This window comes from Phocoena phocoena, chromosome 7 (genome assembly GCF_963924675.1).
Source record: "Phocoena phocoena chromosome 7, mPhoPho1.1, whole genome shotgun sequence".
Lineage (NCBI taxonomy): Eukaryota > Metazoa > Chordata > Mammalia > Artiodactyla > Phocoenidae > Phocoena > Phocoena phocoena.
Window position 1 is genome coordinate 88,639,033 of NC_089225.1, and position 24,555 is coordinate 88,663,587.

General features: G+C 37.0%; 1 protein-coding gene across 1 annotated transcript in view; it reads right to left on the reverse strand.

Moving 5' to 3' along the window:
- Nucleotides 1-19,866: 19,866 nt before the first annotated feature.
- The window catches only part of ACADL (acyl-CoA dehydrogenase long chain), a 37,045-nt gene continuing 32,356 nt past the window's right edge, over nt 19,867-24,555 (reverse strand). The window contains exon 11 of the mRNA XM_065881033.1: nt 19,867-19,960. Coding sequence (XP_065737105.1) covers nt 19,867-19,960 — 94 coding nt within the window. The remainder of the gene's footprint in view (nt 19,961-24,555) is intronic.

A 24,555-nucleotide genomic window follows, 5' to 3' on the forward strand; every position in this document is an offset into this window, starting at 1 on the left:
GTTCGTGCCCTGGTCTGGGAAGATCCCACATGCCGCGGAGCGGCTGGGCCCGTGAGCCATGGCCTCTGGGCCTGTGCGTCCGGAGCCTGTGCTCCGCAACGGGAGAGGCCACAACAGTGAGAGGCCCGCGTACCGCAAAAAAAAAAAAAAAAAAAAAAAATACAGTGTTTATTCTACATTTAGCACAAATCAATTTGGACTAGTTGCATTTCAAGCGCTCAATAGTCATATGTGGTTAAGGATTACTGTACTGGACAGTATAAAGTATACTGTACCCCTAAAGTAAACAGGAATCAACCATTAACTAAAATATTTCAGTCCCAAAGTTCTTAGCCAAATACTGTTTAGTATTTTTAGACACCTATGCTTAGGTTATACAAAAAGAATGTGAAAAAAGCAAATCCTCAAACAGTTTTCTAAGCATCTTGTTCTTCTTATGAATATTCAGTTTCCAATTATTCTGGTTTCTAATTATTCGGTTTCTAATTATGCACATATTGGGTCGAAAAAAAGTATGTGGATCTTACCTAAATCTAAGAAATTTCTTTCTAGCTGCTAAAACACTGTATTCTATTTACTCTCGGCACCACTATCATCTTTCCCAAGATGCTCAAGGAAAATAGGTCCTTTCTCTAAAAAGAATTTAGTCAGTCCATGATATAGGACTTTAAAGAAACTGGAAAGAATCAAACTGAGAAAAAAACAACTAAACTTCCTTAACCACAACATACAGAAACTAAAATAGTAAGCTAACAGGATTTAAGAAGCAAAACTGCAAGAAATCATACCACCCTTTCAAAGAAAGCAACCAGACAGATTATTCTGATTATCTGTTAAGAGGCAATAGTTCTAGATAATCCAAAAATCAATTATATTTCCTGGACACGAACTTCACTTTCATGTTGTACAACAGAGTTTTCAACCTGCATTCCAATTTAAGTAAAAATAAATTAATAATAATAATTCCTTAGCACATCCACAGCCCAGAAATTTTAGGGGTGGCCAAAAAAAAAAAAACCCGAAAAAAATACAACAACCAAAACCCAAAACCACTCCGTTGTAAAACTATTACAGATAATCCACCAAGTAAACAACCCTATAGCAAAATTCCAGATTTCAATATATATACATTTTCTTAGAAGTATCTTAAAACACTACCAACCAGAGAGAAAATTTCAGTAACACAAGCCAAAGTTTATTCATTTAAATTACAAGCATTTAAAAACTACAAAGAATCAAAACAGTTTTTTTCTTTTTGGCTATATTAAATTTCATTATTATAAATAAAAATCAAATTCAGAAAAATGGGGGCATTGTAAAGTCAAGTCTATACTACAAATTCTAATTTGGGGTCTACAATTTAATCCAAAGAACATTCATTGTGAATTAGGAAGAAATTAGTTGTTCTGATATTACCTTACTAAAAATAAGGAGCCTTGCCCTGTTGTCTCCAAAATGCTTCCATTAGTGACTTAATCTTTAAGGTTTATAAATCATATGTATTTATGAATTTAGCATTAATTAAATGCAATCTGGTCTCTTGGACATCATAAGATATAGTAAATACCATCATGTCATCCCTCAAAAGCTGCATGTACAGTGAGATAATTATAACAATAATTATTGGATTGATCCCAACACTAGTAACCAGTCTTTACAATTACTATTCAGGTCACATATACCAAATAATTTTTGGCATACGGTCTAAAGAAAATCAAAAGTTAGCTAATCTAGTCTATCCTCAGAGCTGAAACTAAGAATCTAGACAATTATAAATAAGAACCACTCTTCCTCCTGAGAATGAACATTAAAAATTAAAAACCAAATCTGATTTTCCATCCCCTAAAATACTACTTCAGATTTGACTATGACTTACATTCTAGCACACACATGTATATTCCATATAGTCCATGGGGAATATAAAATCAATATCTACCCTCTGAACATTAAATTTACTCTTTCAATTTAAATCTGGATAATCCCAATTCTCTTCAATGCAGTAACATAAACTAGGAATAAAAGTATCATAAAGAAGGCAGATTCATCCTTAAGATAAAAGGAAGTGAAAAGACTACCAACAGCATTTTGAGAGAGGGCAGAACCCTGAAGCAGAGACAAATATTAAATTATTTCTGCACTTACAACTTTAATGTGTTTCAGATAGCTGATCCATTATAATAAAAGAGAAGGAGCAGGAAAAAAATTCTTTTAGCAAAATTTGAGCAGCTCTTCCAAACGTTACTGAAATATAAGGGGACTAAGTTTCTAATTTGTAACTCATAAAGTTAAATTAAGTCAATTAAACCAATTAAGTCAATAAAAGTAATGAGAAAGAGTTTACTGGTATAATTTTATTCCTCAAAAATATAGGAATTACTGGAAGATACTAAATACACTGTTGTGTTTTCAAGATAGCTTTATGCCACAAACGGGCATTCTCAATTTACAGCAGAAAACACTGTAGTAATTGGCATGACCAAGGTACAGTTAGCTCAGTACTTTCTATTTCAATAATGTTTATAGCTAGAACTCCTTCCACTTTGAAAACTATGCCTAAAAAGGAATTCTCTTTGAAGACTAAAGGAATTTAATTAAAGATAAAGCCACTTGGGTGGCCACATAACACATCAAACAGATCATACTTCAAACTTCAAGCAGAATTATTACTATTCAGTTATAAATGCATGACTCATAGGAATATAAATGAGTCATTTTTTTCTGTGTACATCAACTTAGATCCAGAAATTTACGTTTAGATTTAGCACTACCACATTTGCTCGTTATATACATTTTGGCTCCAACTTAATTTCACATGGTTAAACACTGATTAATGATCTACTACCAAGTAAAAAAAATTTTTTAATTACTTTAAACAACATGCTTGAAGATTCTTGATCTTATAGGATTAGAAATAAACAATTAAAATTCATTAGAGATATTAACAAAGCCTTAATATTACAAAAGATTGCATTTTCTCCCAATTCTGCAAGAGAACCGTCACATCCATATAGAAATAAAGCGTTCCTGAAAACCTAAAAATATTACCAAGTATTAAAAACTTTCATTATGAATCGTTTTCAGATTTTCATTACAGACTGTCTACAGGCAAGTACAATATTACCATTTTTATTAACACTTGCTGGTTTATTTATCCCACACAGAGTAACAAAAGTCTCAGTTCAGTGCAATCTCTTCAGAACATTTAAAAAGAAAAAAAGGCAAATTCTTTGGAAATGAATACACCTTCCTTGCCTTTCTAAATCAAACATACTGAAAGTAATGTAGGATTGTATTGATGACTGAGTGTCATCATTATGTACAGTATTCCATTATAGTCCTGTGATATAGTAAGGACTTTAACGATAGAGGTATAATAGACAATATGCCCAAAGTCAGTAAACGGGTTGCTAATTTCCTATTAGCTGACACTGCAGGTGCAAGCAGTCTCATTCTTTGCTGTTTATAATTTGAGGAACCCAATCAGTAAACAATCTTCTAAACCTGAAAGAGACAGCTTTCGGCCTCCTTCAACTATTAATACAGCACAGACAAATGTAAAAGGACAGGAAGAGTGATAAATAACTGAACAAGTAAAAATTACATATGACAAGTAAGGTTAAAGGCAGTAAAAGATGTTAAAGGTAATTAATAGTTGTGCTATCAAGAACAATCTGAATAATGAAACAAAGTAACTTTAGACAGTAGGCTTTTTTTCCTTCAAACATAGAAAAGGCTACAAGTGAATATGGTACAATTAAAGTGAAATTTGTAAGTGAATTCCACACAAGATAGACTATTTCCTTTATTCACTCATCCAAGTAATTATGATAAATGGCATCAAAACTGGATGGAGTTCTTGGATAATGCAGCAGTTGGACAATGGGAAGTCACGAGAAGACAACTGTGCTAAGATCAGTCAGGCCCCACCTGAACGGAGAAGTACTCAAAGTAATGAATCAAACAATAATAGTATACTGCCAACAATGTACTCCTAAATTGAGTATGACAAAAAAGCAAGATATGATTTCCTGACCTTTCAGAGGTCAAAATGATAAATATTAATAAAGTTGCAAGTATTTATTGAGCACCCACTATGTGATTTGCAGCACATCAAATATGAAATATATTCATCTTCCTCAAGCAGCTTCTAAGACAATAAAACACATGTATCATACACAAGTGAAAAAAAAATTTTATGCTAACGAAAGCAAGGTTTTTTTGTCTTATTGCTAATCCCAGATGATGAATACAGATGTAATGTGAGGCATGCTCATACATTAGATGAGTGTTAAACAATATAATACCCTGGGAGGTAATTTGGCGATGTTGCAAGAGCCTTAAAACACAAACACACACACACACCCCATCCCCACTCCCCCAGTAATTCCTCTTTTACAAATCTAGGGGAAAATTTTCCAAAGATTTATGTAAAAGGCTATTTTCTGTAGTGAAATTTACATCAGCAAAACATTAGAAACAACCCAAACATCTGCCAACAGGAAAAATTTTAAATATGAAAGTTACATGATATAACATCGAGTTGCCAAAAATAATTTTTTCAATGACTAAGGACATGGGACTGTTTATGAGGTAAAGTTAAAATGATACCACTTTTAGGAAAAATACACAAATACGCATAGGAAAATAGTTAAAAATACAAATTATTTGTTTTTCTTATTTGCACCTGTCTTCATTTTCCAAATTATAAGATTTAAAAATAATAATTTTTATTTGAAAAGGCATATACCACACACACACAGTAAATGTAAAAAAAAAAAAAATCAGTGCCAAAATCGGCCTAGATTAAGAAAAATTTCATGTAAAAAATTAACCCAGAAGGGCTGGGTAAGAGAAGTAATGATTATCTAGATTAAAACTATGAGGAAATGGTAGCAAACTTGACATTGATCTGATTAAGAAAGTGGAAAATGACAGAGAATCAAACATAATAGTTACAACAGATTTTGAAGATATTCAAATATATCCTATTTCATGATTCATTCATCGTTTATATTCTTCCAGCATGCTGGCTTAAAAAAACAACTGACTTTTTGTTATAAAACCGTATTACCTGTCGATTTCTGTATTTGTAGTGCTGGTAAAGATTATAAATCACTTTTACTAACACAAAACATGTGATTCTCATAACAACCTCTTAAGACAAGGACAGCATTATGAAACTATTTACAAGAGGAAAAGACTGAGATCGGAGAGGTTGTAACCTGCCCAAGAGAACAGCTAGTAAGAATTGGAAACAGCTGAGACCACTCACTGCTAAGCATTTCTCAAGCAATCCGCATTCCAGAACACCAGGTTTTTCGCTAATGTTTAATTATTTTTTGAGCCACTTTTTCCTAGTCTAAAACACTGTCGGTTTTGCCTGCAGTACTGGTAAATATCTCACTTAGCTTTTACTGCTGATAAACCTGCCCCATCTGGTCGAAATTTAAAATAACATCCTACTGACCCAAACTCAGCACGAAGTTACGCAAACTGGTTAAGGAAAGAGGAATAAAGTAATCCTCTTAAATCTCCCCAGCTGACTAAAGTTTAGGTTATCAAAAAGTAACGTGCTCCCCACAGTTCAAAAAGAAAGAAAAACAAAAATCAATCCCCGCAGACCGCTGATCCGAGGGGAAGGGACAAGTGGGTCCTGCCCGGAGCAGAGCGGGCAGCGAACGAACCAAATACTAATTCTCTCGGAGTAAGAAAACATCACAAGATCCAGCCAGTGCCTTCCCTCTCGGCTGTAAAGCTAGCCTCTTCCTTTCCAGTAGTTTCTTTAATAACCAGAACATAGTCTTGTATTTCTTGCTACCAAACACCACGTATCCTCAAATTTTCCGGCAACATCAATCCCTTCGGCACGCAGAGAAACGGCACAAACGTGGCAACACCATTCCTCAACAATTCTCTAGATTCTCCTCCATCCCACGTAATTCTAAAGGCCAAATCAACGTCTGCCTGAAATAAAGTGAAGATAATTAAGTAAAACAAAGGTCCCATCTAACGCAAACAACCCCGCCTCAAAGACTCCCCTAAACAGCCGACACCACGACCACAGCCAGCAAGGCGCGGCCAGCGAGGCAAGGGGCGGACCCAGAAGACCACGTGTCCTGCCCTCTGCGCACGCGCCAGCCAAAACAAAAGGGAGGCTTGCCAAGCCCCTCCCCTGCCCCACGTGACCGCGCTTAGATCCGCCCCCACCCCTCCCTCCACCCCTTCCCTCCCCTCGGCTTCTGCCAAAGCTGTTAGGTTTAGCCGTTTAAATTTGGCTGCGGTCCGACCCCTGCCGTAGAGCGCGATCCGGTGCCGGGACGTAGAATCCAACAGCTCAGAGGATTCGGGGGTGAGAGAAAGGGCTGCCGATCGGTCGCCTGGCCCGCAAGTCCACCCAGCGGTCTCCTTCGCTCTCCCCTCCCGCGCTGCCGCAGTCCCCGGCTGAGGAGACCCACCCCGCTCAGCCCGCCGCTAAGACGCCGGCCACTCGCCTGCTGGGGCGCCCTGGCTCCCCTCCGCCGCACCTTCGGTCCGGCTGTGGTGGGGTTTGCTGAGGTGATCTCTAGCTGCCCGCCCGCCTCCCCCAACCCGGGGCGCCGCTGACTCGTATCCAGAGCGCGTCCCGCTCCCGCCCCGGCCGCCGCCGCCGCCGCGGTTTAACAGTCCGCCAGCTGCCCGCAGCTCCGGGCGGCTCGGGGGACGGAACCCTGCCGTGATGGAGGGGCAGTGGGCGGGGCGCGGCGCTGGCCAATGGCAGCGGGGGAGGGGCAGCGCCATGCAAATGAGCTAGGGTGGCGGGGAAACCCCGGCAGGGGGCGGGGCCCGCAGAAGCGGCACTGAGCGTTCTGGAAGCGGCTGGAGGTCGGCGCCTGAACGCTGCTGCATAGGGGGCGGGCGGGTTCCGCGCTGCTCCTGCTTCCTCCTTCTGCGGTCCCCGTGCCAGCGGGGAAAAACACACACACCCTGGCGACTTCCCGCCCCTGCTTTGCTATTTCTGTACCACCCTGACAGCAAAAACAAAACGAGAGGAAAGTCAGGTTGCCTTACGCTCTGCCGCCCGCGCCGGCTCCTTGGCGGCCAGACCATCCCGCCCCGCCGCTGGAGGGGCAAGTTTTAACAAAGCTCTGTCACTGTTGCCAAGTCTCTACGTGTCCGTGCGTTTGCATTTCTTTGGGCTCTGCGCTCAAATCCAAAGTCGTAATTCTGTACCACCCCCGAGGGGCCCTGAAAGAGGATGGCAGATCTGCCTTGGATCTAGCTGAGTCGTTTTATAGTAAAAAAAAAATCAGTAAGGGTCAGCTCAAACATTTAAAAAATCTGTGTAAAGCTGCTTTGAGTGGCGTTGGAGTTAACTCCGTTCTGCAGTAGCGCAGTCAAATAAATTGATGGAGTTTAACGCGGAGATAGTTGGCCAGGGACACAGAAAAACATCGCTGGGAGTTTTGCACCTGGCCCAGCACTCCGCTCACCGCGAAACTACACCCAGGCATTTACCCAGCCACGCACTCAATTTGTGTGTGTGTGTTTAAATAACTGAGCACTAAATATAGCTCCTTAGGCTGTAGACGGATTACAGGCTTTCCTAAGCAACTAATTTACACATGGAATCATTTAGGGAATGAAGCGCACTAAAATTTTAGATCCACAAAGACAAATGCCGTTATTTCTACCTTATTAATAGGATAAGATCGGGGTGGGGGGCGTGGAAAACAAGGAACTGGTGTTTTAGCAAAACATAAGACATGACGCAAATTACTGGAATTGGAAAATAACCGGCTTGTTTTTGGTCTTTTTAGTAGACTGTGACATAACTGCAATGATTTTTATGACAAGCTGCATTTATAGGAGATAATACTTTTTAAGAATCGCTCAAAACAATAATCGCACCTTCGTATGGGGTAAGGGAAGTGTTTCAGAAATCGATTTACCATCATTGGAATAAAAATTGTAAGTGAATGATGTGTTGTGAAAATAATTAAATCAACAAATATTTATTGGATATTCAAAGGAAGGGCTGTCATATCCCTGCAGTCAGAAATACAAAAATGAATAAGGCATTAAAATATTTTTTTTAATGAACAATCTGAGAAGTCAAGCAAGTGTTACGATAGTTCACAGAAAGATTTTGTATTTGGTCTGGGTAATTTAAAGGACTTTAGGCAGTGAAAGAAGGAAGACATCAATAGTTCAGAAGATAGTATCTTTGAGTTTGAGTAGAGGTGTAAGAGATGACACTGCATACTCTATTTTTTTTACCCCATTTAACCACATATTAAGGACATTGTCCCTTGACAGTGAATATTATTCTAAAGCATGACTTTAATATTTATAGCAGATGCATGCCAGTTTTCCAGAGACTGTAGAATACCAAAGCTCCTTAATAGAAAAATTGACATACTGAACTTTGTCAAATTGTTTTCTATATTATTCATTCAGCAAAAGTCTGAAACATGCATGTAGTTAATTTCTAAACATCAAGGATATATTGTTATTCAGAAGGTACATTCAAAGCATTCTGATTTCCAAGAAAAAATATAACACTGGCTAGGAGACTTCCAGAACCAGCAAGAACAAGGAGAAGGGAAGGGCACCATTCTTGCTGACAGAATTATTACCTATCTGGAAGCATTTAAAACTGTCCAGGTAAGCAGTATCATAGTGATTTTATGAGATAATCTCTGTCCTCAACACTGGTTTTTATTCAGTCACTCCTTTCACTCAGGAAACGTGTGCAGCACTTAATATACAGCTGACATTATGATAAATGCTAGTGATACATAAGAAAGATCATACCTAGTCTTAAGTAGCTCACAGCCAAGAAGAGGTTACAATTACAGCCTTTTCTATCCCCCTTCTCTGCTCTGTTTTTCTCTATGGGATTTATGACCATCTAATGTAACACAGATTTTCACTCTTTTGTTTTTGTTGTCTTGCCTTTCTAAGCAGAATGTAAGCTCCATGAGGTCAGGCACTTTTGCTGTTTTGCTTACTGCTGTATCCCCAGAGCCCAGGACAGGACCTGGCAGATGTAGGTTTTCAACACATATTTGTTAAATGAATATATGCATTTAATTCTCACATTCTGCAAAGTGAGTGTTATATTCATTTTCCAGGTGGGAAAAAAAAAACTCAATGAGGTTAGATACGGTAATATATATCGATTCTCACACTAAAAAATGGCCAAATTTGGGAATTGAAAAACAGACCTGTCTGGCTCCAAAGCCAGAGTTCTTTCCCCACTACCTCTCAAAGAATAGAAAGCTGGTTTGGAAGCCTGAACTATTATTCCTCTATATTTCCATACCCAGGGCAACTGTCCTCCCCTGTCATATTCTAGTATTTTTAATTCTTTCTTTTTATAATCATGTTTAAAAAGTGGAATAGGTAAAGTAGCAGGGCTAAAGGTGATAATTCCTATTCAGGACAGATTTAGCTTTAAATCAGGATCAACAGACAAGCAGACAAAAGGTAGGGATACACAGCAAGAGCTATAGGATTCTTAGAACAAGGGCAGGATACAAGAGTAGTCAGAACAGGCCCATGACTTTAGAGGGACCAAAAGATGACTCCCTGTGTATACAAATATACATAGCACCTTTATTCACAATAGCCCCAAACTGGAAACAACCCAAGATCCATTAAATGGTGAAAAACCAATTGTGGTACATCCATATAATGGAATGCTACTCAGCAATAAAAAGAAACAAACTGTTGGTATATAGGACAACATAGTTGAGTCTCAAACAGTATGCTGAGTGAAAGAAGCCAGACACAAAAGAAATATTTTGTGATTCCATTTATATAAAACTCTACAAAAGACAAATTTAATGCATAATGACAGAAAGGAGATCAGCAGTTGCTTAGGCTTGGAGTACAGGGAATTAAGGGGGAAGGGTATATGGGGTAATGGAAATACTCTCTATCTTGATCATGGTGGAAGTCAAATGGGTACGTGCATTTGCCAAAACTCATCAAAATGTATACTTAAAACAGCTACATGTTATTGTATGAGAATTATACTTCAATGAAGTTGATGTTTAAAACAAGGGCTCCTTGATGAAGGCTGTGACTCAGAAATCTCAAGGAGTTTTAAGTCCAAAATGAAGACAGGCAGAAAAATTAAAAACTAGTCTGCATCAGTTACAATGCACATAGTCTGTGTGAAATGCATTTGAAAGCCCCAAATAATGATGGCTTAAAGACACAGGGGTTAATACTCTCTGCTATAACATATTTTATTGATTCTAAGACACATTTTTTCATAGTTTAACATTTCTGAAATCAAAGTGACCTCAGTGTGGATGCAATAAGAAAGCATTGTATCAGTTTGATTGGCAGTGGGGTTTTTTTTTCTTAATAATATATAGATAATGGTGCATCTTAAAAGTTAATGAAATGTGGTTTAAAAAAAAAAAAATTGAGAGACAGCCCAGAGCTGATATATCAGGTCCACAAGGTAACCAGGAATGCAGGCTCCTTCCTATTATTCTCTTCTGCCATTCTCAGCCCTGGCTTCCATTCTCACAGTGACTTCATGTTGCCACAGGGCTACTGGAACTCCAGCCACCTTATCCACTTCCCAAGCAGCAGGCAAAAAAGGGATACTAGGCAAACAGGGCCTTTAAGGTACCTCTCCTGATGTCCCTCTCAACAAGTCTACAACTTGATTATGTGTATACATCTAGTTGCAAGGGAGACTAGGAAATACAGCTCAACTTGAACACCTTGTCACCTCTGCTATATAGGAATTATTATTATTGAGGAGGGGAAAATAGATGTTAGGCAATGGTCTTCAGTTTCCACAGCAAAATGTCTAAAACCAGAGTCAGCTAAATGTAGCACACTGGTTGGGGTGGGGAGCCCAGTATTGGGGTAGGGCGTCAAACAAAAAGACCCATAAAAGAGATTCTTGAAATACATTCCCCTTTTCAGGCTCTATGGCTGTGCCCATGGGTGTTACGACTGCTGAACCTACTGATGAAATTAAAAAGAATAATGGTGCACAGTCTACAAAGGTAGATTACGACCAAAATATGGAAATTTAAGTAAGGAATGTAAAGTTTATTCTTTAGGTAATAGTGGAACCATTGAAGAGTTTTGCATTAAGGAAGTAAAACGATAAAAGTGTTGTTTTCAGACACTACTCCTATAGGTCTTTACCCTAAACAAGCATATCCAGAAATACTGGTCAGAACTCAATACAACTGAAAAACTGTCCCAATATTCTGATTCATTTCATATGAAGTATGCATATCAGGGCAATTTCTTGGGGTCGCTGAAGGTGTTACATATGTATTGTAACACCGGTTCTATTTCCTCAATTACTTACCATGTAAAGAACGTATGGAAGTTTTATCAGTCATGATGGGTCAAGTTATGATGCAGTAACAAACAACCCCCCAAATGACAGTGAATTAACACAAAAAAAAACTTTCTTTCTCACACAAAGTCTGTTGCAGGTCCAGGTAACTTTCCAGAGTGCTTGTCTTCCATAAGTTGAATCTACATTCTATACTTTGATCATATGTTACCCCCATAACACCTCTACAATTCCTGCCACAGGGTACAACACTTCCACCCACAATCCATTGGCAAGGACTAGTCACACAATTACTAGGGAACAAGGAAATATAAACTTCTCACATGCCCAGAAAGGAGATCTGTGCATGGACTAATATTAAAACTCTACTACAAAAGTCCTGTCAAAAGATGTGACAGTCTTCAGGCACCAATCCTAACAACCAGGTCTAGTTTGTAGTTGTTATAGTAGGTATTTGTTAGTTGCCTAATTTAGTTTCTATTCCACAATTTCCCTTTCCTAACATTTTTCCTGTTTTTCATGCTGTTATGCAGCTCTCCACCCAGCTCATGTGCTTTGAGTGAATCTAATCCTATCTCCATGTCCCAAAGTGGACCCCAGTTGCCTTAAGCCAATTAAGGCATTCCATTTCCTTTTGCACAATCATTCATTCAGAGATGGGCATGGGACTAACTAACGAACCCCATGAGAATGAATTTCAGCTCTTATGCCCAAAATACAGGGCAGGAGTGCATTCTGTCACTCTAGATATGAATAAGAAAGTCCATCCCATCACCATCAGAGAACCCAGTTTTAAAATTAGCCCTACACTCTAAATGACAGAACACAAAGATGAAAATAAACTGGTAAAGTGGGTCTTTAGTGAAAAGCTAAGCTGTGCAGTCAACCAGCTTTGAGTCTGCCCTATCTCTGAGCTTTCTAGTTTTGTGAGCCCTTTCATCAGTTTTTAAAGCCAAATTTGATTTAGGTTTTCTGTTTCATTCTATCTATATACTTTTCTACTGTAAAATGGAACATAACTTCCCTTGGGATATAGTAATATAAACTTCTGGTGAGTTTAAATTTAAGAAAAAGACTGAATAAGGAATACAGTTTCTAGTAATCAAAATAGTTTCAAGAGGAATTTCATGAAACGGAATGTAAAATAAACAAATAAATTTGGTAATAGCTTGAAACTAGAAAAATAGAACCAAGTAATACATAAATAGAACCAAGTAATACGTAAAAATTAGGACACATGATGACCAAGTGGGGTTTATCCCAGGAATGCAAGGTTGGAGCAATATTCAAAATGCAATCAATGTAATTCACTAAATTAATAATCCAAAGGAAAAAACCCACATGATCATATTGATTGATGTAGAAAATATTTGACAGAATTCAATATCCATTAATGATAAAAACTCTCATCAAATTAGGAACAGAATGGAATCTCTTCAATCTAATCTAATCTTCTACTAAAAATCTACTTTAAAGAAATCATTTTTAATGTGAAAGCCTGAATGTTTTCCTTCTAAGATCAGAAACAAACAAGCATGTCCATTCTTATCATTCCTATGCAACACTGTAGTGGAAGACCTAGTAAGTACAATAAGAGAGAAAGAAAGAAAGAAAGAAAGGAAGGAAGGAAGGAAGGAAGGAAGGAAGGAAGGAAGGAATAGAGGGAGGAAGGGAGAAAGAAAGAAAGGAAGAAAGGGAGGAAGGAAGGAAGGAAGGGAAAGAAAGAGAGAGAGAAAGAAAGAAAGAAAGGAAGGAAGGAAGGAAGGAAGGAAGGGAAAGAAAGGAAGAAAGAAAAAAGAAAGGAAGAAAGGGAGGAAGGAAGGAAGGGAAAGAAAGGAAGAAAAAGGAAGAAAGAAAGGAAGGAAGAGAGAGAAGGAGGGAGGGAGGAAGGAAGGAAACAAGGAAGGGCGGAAGGAAGAAAGGAAGGAAGGAAAGAAGGAAAAAAGAAATGAAGGGTATACAGGTTAAAAAGAAATAAAACTATCCGTATTCATGGATGATATTATTGTCTATATAGAAAATCCCAAGGAATCTACAAAAAAACTCCTAGAATTTATAGGTGAGTTTAGTAGGCAATAGGACTCAAGGAGGTCAACAAAGAACAGTAAATTATATTGACAATAAACAATTGTAAACCAGAATTAAGCATTAATTCAATTTACAGTAGCTGCCCCCCCAAAATGAAATACTTAATTATAAATATAACAAAACACATATAGGATCTCTATGTTGAAGACTACAAAATACTGAAGAAATAAACCAAAGATCTAAATAAAGACATTCCCATTCCAGGATTGGAAGACTCGGCATAGCAAAAATAGCAATTCTCTCCAAATTTACAGATTTACTGCAATTCCAATCAAAACCCAGCAGGATTTTTTTTTCTTTTTGTAGATATAGATAAGTTGATTTTAAAACTTGCATGGAAAGCTAAAGAAATCAGAATGGCCAAAACAATTTTGAAAAAGAATAAAGTTAGAGGAATCCCATTATCTGATTTTAAAACTTTCTATAAAGCTACTCTCACTAAGATAAAGAGGAAGATACACAATGAAACAGAAATGAGTCCAGAAGTAGATCCACACAATATGGTCAATTGATTTTTGACAAAACTAAAGGCAATTCAATGAAAAAAAGATACTCTTTTCAACAAATACTATAAGAAGAATTAGACATCTATACATCTATATGCAAAAAAGAAAAAAATGCACCTTGACATAAATCTCACCCCTAAAAAAATTACTAAATGGAACACAGATCTAAGTGAACCACACAAAATATAAGAATCCTAAAAGAAAACAGGAGAAAAACTTTATGATTTGAGTTTGAGCCAAGAGTTCCTAGATATACCAAAAATGTACTCCATAAAAGAAAAAATTGATAAATCAAAATTCATCAAAATTAAAAACTTTTGCTCTATGAAACCCACTGTTACAAGAATGAAGGAACTAGCTACAGATAGGGAGAAAATATTTACAAATCACATATCTGAGAAAGGACTTGTATCTCTAGGGGAACAGCCAGAGCCTGACGACCTTGCATATTTCCACACAGGCCACATAAGCAAGGCCTGGACAGTGGCTGAATCTTGACAGAATGACAGAATGCCTTGTGACCCTCCTGGAACAGGAGAGCATGGGAGACCCGCGAGGTGCTGCTACAATGCTATTTCTCACTCGCTTCCCTATCTACCCAGGGGGCTGTCATTAGGCAGTTTCCCATGGTTTTCAGGTTCTGGTGGGGTATGAGGCTTTCTGCCTCACCATCCTTAAGGTAAATCTGCAGCTATAAAACTGATTAGCAGTATCATGGAATGGAATCCTCAGCAGGAGTATCCCATCATTCTCGTTGCAGTCATCTGGCCTCTTTTATTTGTGTCATCCTGTGCAAAGGCCACAGAGGGCTGGCACCTTTGGCTACTCATCTTTGCACTCCTTATGTAAGCAAAAAACTGAGTTTATAAAGGGCTCATTGTTTCTTTACTGGCTGAATCTGTCAGCCTGAATACGCCTTGTGCTCGACAGTTTGAAATATATAAAGAACTCTCAAAACTCAATATTAAGAAAACAAGCAACCCACCTAAAAATAGGCAAAAGATCTGAACAGATAATTCACCAAAGACGATATGTGAAGGGCAAATAATCACATGAGAAGCTGTTCAATATCATTAGACATTAGGGAAATGCAAATTAAAACTGCAATGAGGTACCACTACATATCCATTAGAATGGCTAAAATAAAAAAATACAAGTGCTAGAGAAGATGCAGAACAGTTGGAACTCATATTGCTGGTGGGAAGGCAAAATGGCACAGGAATTCTGGAAAGACAGCTTGACAGTTTCTTATAAAGTTAAACATACATTTACCTTTATGACTGCAAAATTCCTTGCCTGGGTATTTAATCTCAGCAATCAAAATGTCCTTAAGCAGGTGAATGAATAAACTGTGGTACACCCATACACTGGACTCTATTTAGCACTGAAAAAGGAATGAGCTATTAATTCACACAACATGAATGAATCTTAAATGCATTTTGCTAAGAGAAAGCTGTTCTTAAAAGGTTACATACTATATGATCCCATTTATATGAGTTCCAAAATGATAAAAATATAATAACAGAGAACATATCAGTAGTTGCCAGTGGTAAGAGAAGCAGAAATAATGTGACTATAAAGGGCATGAGGTAGTTTTGGGGGTTAATGAAACTGTTCTGTATCCTGACTGTGGTGGTTGCACTAATCTATATATGTGCTAAAATTCAGAGTACTAAAAAAGGCAATTTTATCATATGTATATATACCCAAAACAAGCAAATTTGCTATATGTTCATTAAAAAAATAAAATTTAAAAGAAAGGGAGAAGGAAAAAGAGAGAAGGGAAGACTGTTATAAAAGATATAAAAGACAATACCAAAAAATGCAATTTGTGGACCTTGTTTGGATCCTGATTTGAACAAACCAACTACAAAAGGCATTCTTGATGCAACTGAGAAACCTTTACTGTTAATTTGGAACTATATTTTAAATTTAAGTTTTAAAATTATGATAATGGCCTTACGGTTACAAAAAAAAACTTCATCAGTTAGATATATCAGTTAGATACATATTCTGAAATATATATATGAAATAGGATCATGTTTGGGATTTGCTTCAAAATTATTGAGAAAAGGGGCTTCCCTGGTGGCGCAGTGGTTGAGAGTCCGCCTGCCCACGCAGGGGACACGGGTTCATGCCCCGGTCCGAGAAGATCCCACATGCCGTGGAGCGGCTGGGCCCGTGAGCCATGGCCGCTGAGCCTGTGCGTCTGGAGCCTGTGCTCCGCAACGGGAGAGGCCACAACAGTGAGAGGCCTGCGTACCACAAAAAAAAAAAAAAAATTATTGAGAAAAAAACGTGAGGGAGATCACTGGCAAATGTTGAAGCTAGAGGCTCATTACACTATCTTCATTACTTTTGAGTGTGTTTGAATTTTTCTGTAACTTTTTAAAAAGTTTCTCATAGGGCTTCCCTGGTGGCGCAGTGGTTGAGAATCTGCCTGCTAATGCAAGGGACACGGGTTTGAACCCTGGTCTGGGAGGATCCCACATGCCGTGGAGCAACTAGGCCTGTGAGCCACAACTACTAAGCCTGCGCGTCTGGAGCCTGTGCTCCACCACAAGAGAAGCCGCGATAGTGAGAGGCCCGCGCACTGCGATGAAGAGTGGCTCCCGCTTGCCACAACTAGAGAAAGCCCTCGCACAGAAATGAAGACCCAACAAAGCAAAAATTAATTAATTAATTAATAAACTCCTAGCCCCAACATCTAAAAAAAAAAAAACAAAGTTTCTCATGATAATGAGATTTCAAAAATAGCGTAAAACTCCCTTTCAACATTTATTATAAAGCAGTAGACATGATAGGCCTACAGTTGGCTTCCATCTCAATGTCAAATCTTTCCAATGACTCCAAATAAATAAATGCTGTGTGTGCCAAAAATAATACTGACATAGGAAAAAAGCCAGTCTCCTAGAAATCTTATACCTTGAGCAATAAACTACTAAAATTACTAGATTAGTAAAGATTTGCAGTTAGATTTTTAAAACAGCAAATCAAAACAACTTCTTCTATATATTGTCATTTTCAATGACAACATCAAAGAAATAAAGGGCAAAAATAATTTTAAGGCAATAATTATGATTCTAAAATTCTCAGCCAAAATCCAAAATTACTCAGGCTTTTTGATTCTCATTAATTATTTACACAGTGTGGCTTTCTTGCTGTGTTGGTCCAGTCTGTTCCTTTGAGCATTATTATTATTTATCATTTCTTGAGCACTTAGCACTGCATGAGATACAGATGATAAATTCCTTCCCTAGGGGACAACTATCAAAGCCATACAAGCAAAACACGAAGATAAGCTATTTAAGAAATGAAAACTAAATAGAAGGTTAAGGAACACATTCTGAGTTCCCTGTTTTGCTTTTTGCTGTAAGCTCATGCTACAACACTTGCTTCATTTGGGGGTGCAAAAGAAGACTGAATTTGCAAGATAAACAACTAGCTTAGAAGAGATAGAAAACAGATCTCAGGGATCATTCCAAGAAAATATCCTACCTTAGAAATTGTTTCACTTTCTGATATAGAAAAATTACAAGAACCTATTCCTAGCTCTAGTGGACCGTAATAACTGTGCGTGTGTGCGAGTGTGATTAAGGGCTGCCCAGCAGACTTTCTGTTCTCTTTCTTTTGATAATACCACTCTCTGCTTCAGGAACTGCTTCCCCCAGTCTGTGTGCTCCTGATGAGACTGTCAATTATAGTGCACCTTTCCCCACCTTATAATGATATTGTGCTGAAGGATGTAGGTCTGGAGCAGCCCAAGGTCATTTTTACAGGCCCTATGATGAAATTTCTCTGCAGTGTGCATTAGGCCAACTTGCAAAGAAAAGTAGAAATAAACAGATATAGTGTAAGTGCTGACAGTCCTGAACCTCAATCAGGCCCTTGAGACATGAGTTCCTACAGTTCTTTAGATTGTATGAGCTGCTCTACAATTCATTTTGGCTAGCACACTCAAAGTTTTTGCCTAGGATGGTCTGAATTGGGTTTCTTTGTCATTTGCACTTGAAAGAATCCTGAGAAGTTAAATAATTTGCCCAAGGTCCAATGGCTGCTAAATGGTAGGGTCATCATTCAAACCTAGGTTTGTCCACCTCTACATAGCAGGCATTTCCTACTATGTTACTTTACTGTTTATCCTACAGATGTTTAATTCCTAAAATCTAGTTTCCTGTAAGCCTGGGAAAGGGGCTGGGGCTGGGGCTGGAGCGGTTGGTCTAATTCTGTATTGTTTCCTGGTAGTAGGAGTGAGGTGAAAGTGGCAAATACAGTAATATCTAATAAGAATTTATTTTAACCAATTTTGTGCGGTATTTACTGAACAAGGACTCAAGTTGGCAATCATACAAACTTCAACTCAAGAGCAAACTGAAGGTATATAAGACTAGGATAGAATGGTATCAAAGTATTTTCTCTACTCTCTGCTCTACCCAGTTGTAAAGACTGCATTAAAAAACAATGCTTAGGGGCTTCCCTGGTGGCGCAGTGGTTGAGAGTCTGCCTGCTGATGCAGGGGACATGGGTTCGTGCCCCGGTCTGGGAAGATTCCACATGCCGCGGAGCGGCTGGGCCCGTGAGCCATGGCCCTTGAGCCTGCGCGTCCAGAGCCTGTGCTCCGCAACGGGAGAGGCCACAGCAACAGTGAGAGGCCCACGTAAAAAAAAAAAAAAAAAAAAACAATGCTTAATACCCATACCACCAAATAAAATGTTTAGGTTCTTTAAGTTAAACAAGAATACACCTATTTATTTCCATTTAAAAACTACTTTATTCACTGTCTCAGCAATATATGCAAAGAAAAACAAGTACTAAAATGATGCTAGCAGTTTACAAATCAATGGCTTATTTTTTGATAATAGTCTCAAACCGAACGTCATTTCCTCACTTTCCTACTTTAAATGCTTACTTTATTTCCTTTACTGCCTTTATCATTATTTGAAATTATTTTGTTTATTTACTTGCTTCTTACCTTATTTATTACAACTTATTTATTCACTTATTAGCAGGGATCTTGCCAATTTTTTAAATCATATTTCTCATCATATTTTTAACAGCCTGGCTTATAGATGACACAAAGTGTAAATCTGTTAAATTAATTAAAAAATTACACTGCTCCAAAATAAAAGTCACTGTTTTGATACCTATAAATACACCAATATCTTGAAACTAAAGGATGATGGATTATTCTGTGTTCTCCTAGAAATTAAACTGGGATGGAAATCTGTTGAAAGCCCAGGGGTCAGTGGTTGAGGCAACCAGTGGCATTCTCTAGTGGGGATTTGCTTAGCTGAGTCTAGTGATTCTAAGGCTATAAGGTAGGAAGGCTTCCTGCTTCAACCAGAGCAGCCCTTCACACAACAGGATTTCACAAGGACTCGGCATAAGCTTTGGCTTGAAGAAAGTGTTTCATTACTTAAAAACAGAGGTTTAGGATAGGGTGGTAGAAACCACTGTTTGGGGGAATTTGGACTAAGAGATAGCTAAACATATTTTGCATTGTAAATTATATTTATTTTTCCTTTTTAAAGTCAATGTGCTGTAAATATTATTAATCTCATTTTTAAAGTATAATAACAGAATTATTTCTGCCTCAATTTTAAAGATCTAAGTGACTACGCTCTTTTAGAATTTTAAGGATAAATGAAACATTAAGGCTTCTAGAATCAGAAAATCTTTGCCTTTTAGCTATATAAAAAATTAAAAGTTAAACCTTTTAATTGGAAAGGTTTAGGATCCTACTAACCTTTAAAATAGAAACCCTTAGGATATTTGGATTCAAAGATTTCTCCTCCCACTGTGTTAATCTTGTATTTGTATTTGATTTCTTTCTCTGTAGAAAGAACATATAAAAACATGTTTAGTGTTCCCTCCCTTTCCAGGTTGTATTTTATCTTGAGTAGATTTAAAACCAGATTAGTTGTAATAGGATTCCAGGATGTGGGCAGATGTCTACTTGTCACTGACGATCTCTCTTGCAATTAGCTCCTTCATTATTTCATTGGTACCACCATAGATTGGCTGAACTCGGGCATCCACATAAGCTCTGGATAAATAAGAAGATGATTGAATGAATAAACAAAAGATATTAGAAATTATAAATTTTGTCTTACCAGGTAACTATTAATTACTTTAAAGTGTTCATTTAATGAAATCCAAACAATAAAAGTTCTTTGTAAATTACTTTTTTTTCTGTATGGCATCCACCCTAGATTGGTATAATTATAAAATTCTATTAAGATATTGATCATTTGTATAGTTTTGTTTTAGCCTGCTTGAAGAGATTACAAATTCAAAATAACATTTCTAAGTATGTTTCTTTTGATTTAATTTTGTAAAATTCAGCACATATAATAACATTCCAAAAAGGGCAATTGTAAATTTAGAAATGGATGGAATGTCTTAATATCTTGTTACCTTTAATGTTTCCCCCCAAAAGCTGAAATCTACTGGTTTTATAAAAAGCAAAAGAGAAAAGAAAGTACATATTTTCTAACATCCTTTAGATTCCCATCACTACTGCTGCCATCGGCAGTATAAACTGATGCCTCAGAAAATATTACTTCACAAAGTTAACAAGTAACTTATTTTTTGGAAATGATTAACAGTCACTCCAGTAATGTATGAGGTTGAAATACTGAGTGGCTGAGTATACTGCCATAAAAAAACAAGAAGGAATTCACTTTTGGTAATGATGACAGCAACCATAACACTATATAGTTGGTTTTACATTTTCTCATGTCATTTTATCCTCTCAGCTCTGGATTTAGGGAGGATAAATATTATTATTGTTTTGCAGGTAAAGGAACTGAGATGCTGAAAAGTTAATACATATACTAATTAATGGCTGCTATTTAATGGTCACATAACAGATCATTGGCAGCCTGGAATGAAAAGGTAGGTATCCTGCCACTTTGGCAAGTATCTTTTTTATTACATCTCAACATTTTCATTGGTCCAGAAATGTAAGATTAGTTACTGAGCTTTGGACTTTTCTAGTAGACAAATTCAAAGGCATTTTTTTCAAGCATTAAATTTTTTTTAAATTTAATTTGAGACAAATTAAATGTGCAAGCTCTCTAGGAACATGACCAATTCTGAACTTTTCCTTGTCCACGTTCACCACGGAACCTTACAAACAGTGAGCGCTCAGTAAATATTTATTGATTTGACTTCTTGTATTACAAAGGAATTTTAGAGTCTCAATAGCTGCTTTCTTATGAAACTTGAAATCTAGAGACATATGTGTTTTCAAATATATTTTTCCTTTTGAACAGATTCCATTGTTGCCCACAAAATCTAGCACTTTCATTTACAGGACTTACCTGGCATTTCAGCCTACTTCAGCAATCTCAATGCTTTTAGACATTTTTGGATCAGGTTGGGCATATTTTTTTTCACATTAAAGAAGTTCCAATGGAGTAGGTAATTGACAGAGATCAGTAGCCCTTTTATAGGTTACTAATTAAATTCAGTCATCAACTAAAATTAACAGAGAATGGCAGCAGAAGGAATGTTTAACCCCACAGTGATGAAGCTATCTCAGGCTGCTCTTCCTAGCACTGCAGACAGGTCTTGAAATGCCAAAACTTAAGCCTCACTTGTCATAGGCCCAAGCCTAATGAGTAAGACTGAAGTAAACTCACATGCTTAAGACTGGTTATTTTTAAACAAACAGAAAACAAATAAATAAAACAAAACCAAAAAGCAAAAAGCACCTCTTTGATCTGTGAAACTAAGACTCAGCAACACACACATAGCTTAATCTTAGGATATAAAAACACAATTAGAATGATTTTTTTTCTATCTCATCAAAGTCTGTACACTTCATCCACATACTGCCTAATGTATCTAATTAGTTTTTTTGATATTATCTTACTACTTTCTCTCGTTATCTTATGAAAAGTTCCTTCCCTATGTCTTTGGGGAGAGAAATAGCAGTCTAGTTTAAAAATTCATACAGTCTTCAAACCAACAAGCTGGCCAAGGGGATTATTATTCCTGAAAGGAAATGTCAAGTCTCTCACACTGAAACTAGGGATTTCAAATAAGCCATCAAGTTACAATTTTTGCTTGCTATTGACCTGATGGAATTGCCTCCGAGAAAACAGAGACCAAGACTTATGCTACGCTCTAATCTTGGACCATGCAGATGGTTGACTCCTCTTCACCTAACATGCCTTTCTTAGGAACCGAACCAAACTAGACAAGCACTGAGCCATGACATGTCTACATACCCTGCAGCAGTTATAATAGCACAGTTAAGTAGAAAAATATAAACACCCATTATTATTTTACTTTCTTAGCATTTTGAATATTGTCAATAAGGTGGATTAATATTATGAATAAAACATGAAAACACACAGGAAAAATTCCAGAGATGATTTAATTTGTGCTGGCATAACTCAGTGTTTACTTTGATTTCATGACTACACAAAGATAAAAAAAAAATCTGCTTTTGATTAAGGCCTGTTTGAAGTAGTTCTGGAAGGATATACCAAAATCCAAGTCCAAGGATTGATAAAGAAAAGGAAATCACTTAGCTACTTCATGCCTACATTCTGAAGGAAGGAAAAACCCTACTTGTTGCTGAGTTTTTATAAAAGGTTATAAATTATATACACCCTGCGATTAAAGCTTTCTGAGCTGCCCAGTGGCTACAGAAAATTAGTAAATTATACCTAACAGAAGCTCTATGCTGGAGCTTCTGGAGCTTCTGTTTTTAATGTAACTTGAATAAATGTTTATTTTCCTCATTAAGGACTATAAGCAAATCAAATGTTTTCAATTATGCTTGCCAAAATGATAAATTTGAAAGTTTCAATATTAGTTTGATAATTTTTCTCTTTTAGATACTCTGTATTTAGATTAAAATTATAAGAAGTTTTTGGAAGCTCACAGCATTCTCATTCTCAGATTCAAAACTAAATTGGACTTCTCTCTATATAGCAAAAACTTCCCTGAGAAAATTTTATAAACTGAAAATATTGCCAAATAAAAGGAAAAATATATCTTCTGCTATGAGGAGGAGAAATGCCATGGAGAGATTACTGAGGCAAAAGACTCTAGGAAGAGGGAAAGAAGAAATGATGGAGATGGAGGAAGAAATATGGAAGAGGATGCTGCCTACTGACAAACTGGTACTGCTTCGAAATGATAACAAGAATATTCATATATAATAAAATAAAAAGGCTATATTTAATTTATTTTAAAGTTGAAGGAAGTACAAATTCTACTTAGAAAAAAATAATACTTTTGATTTAGTTTTAGAGCAAAATAGACAATAAAAGTTTTAAGACATGACAACTTAGATCCTTTTTATATGCAGGTTAATTTTTCTATAATGTCTATTTTTTTTTTTTAGTTTTAAAAAAGTGATAATTTGAAAGAAGACATACAAACGACCAAAAGGTATATGAAAAAATGCTCAATGTCACTAATCATCAGGGAAATGCAAATCAAGACTACAATGAAATATCATCTCACACCTGTCAGGATGGCTATTAACAAAAAAGCCTAAAGACAAGTGTTGTCGAGGATATGGAGAAACTGCAATACTGGCGCACTGTTAGAGGGAATGCCAAGTGGTGCATCTCAGCTGCTACGAAAAATAGTATGGGAATTCATCAAAAAATGAAATAAAACTACCATATGATCCAGAAATCCCACTTCTAGGTACTTATTTGAAAGAATTGAAATCAAGACCTCCAAGTGATGCTAGCGCTCACATGTTCAATGCAGTATTACTCACAACAGCCGAGATGTGGAAACAACCTGTATGTCCATGGACAGATGAACAGATAAAGAAACTGTAGTGTAACATATAATGGAATACTATTCAACCTTAAACAGAAGGAAATTCTGCAATATGTTACCACCTAGATGAACCTTGAGGACATTCTTCTAAGTGAAATAAAGCCAGTCACAGAGAGACAAATACTACATGATCCCACCTACATTAGGTATCGAAAATAGTCAAGTTCATAGACTCAAAGAGGAATGGTGGCTGCCAGGGGCTAAGGGAAGGGGGAAATGGGGAGTTACTAATCAATGGGCACAAAGTTTCAGTTAAGCAAGATGAATAAGTTCTAGAGACCTACTGTACAGCACTGTGCCTACAGTTAACAATACTGTATGGAACACTTAAAATTTTGTGAAGAGGGTAGATCTCATGTTAAGTGCTCTTACTGCAGTAAAATGAAATAAAATAAAACAAAATAAAATGATTAATAGTCAATGTAAATTAAAGGAAGAATAGTAACCTATTTTTTACCCATTAGATTCACTTGAAGTTTAAAGGGCAATAACATTCATAGCTTAGGAGGAGAAGTCATCCTTAGACTTTGTTCATTTGAGTACGAGTTGCTTCAAACTGGAGGAAATGATCTGGAAATGCATTAAAATTTAAAATATGCATACTTTTGAACTAGCAGTACTACTTTTGGGACTTTGTCCTGTTGTAATCAAACACACATGTACCTAAGATAAATGTATGAAGGTGTTTATTGTGGCACTGTCACAGTAAAAAACTAGAAAAAACCTGAATAATTAACCATAATCAATTATAATAAAATATTATTCAACAATAAAAAAGGGATATTAATCCCTCTGTATAATGATTCAAATAAAGCTTTAGTATGT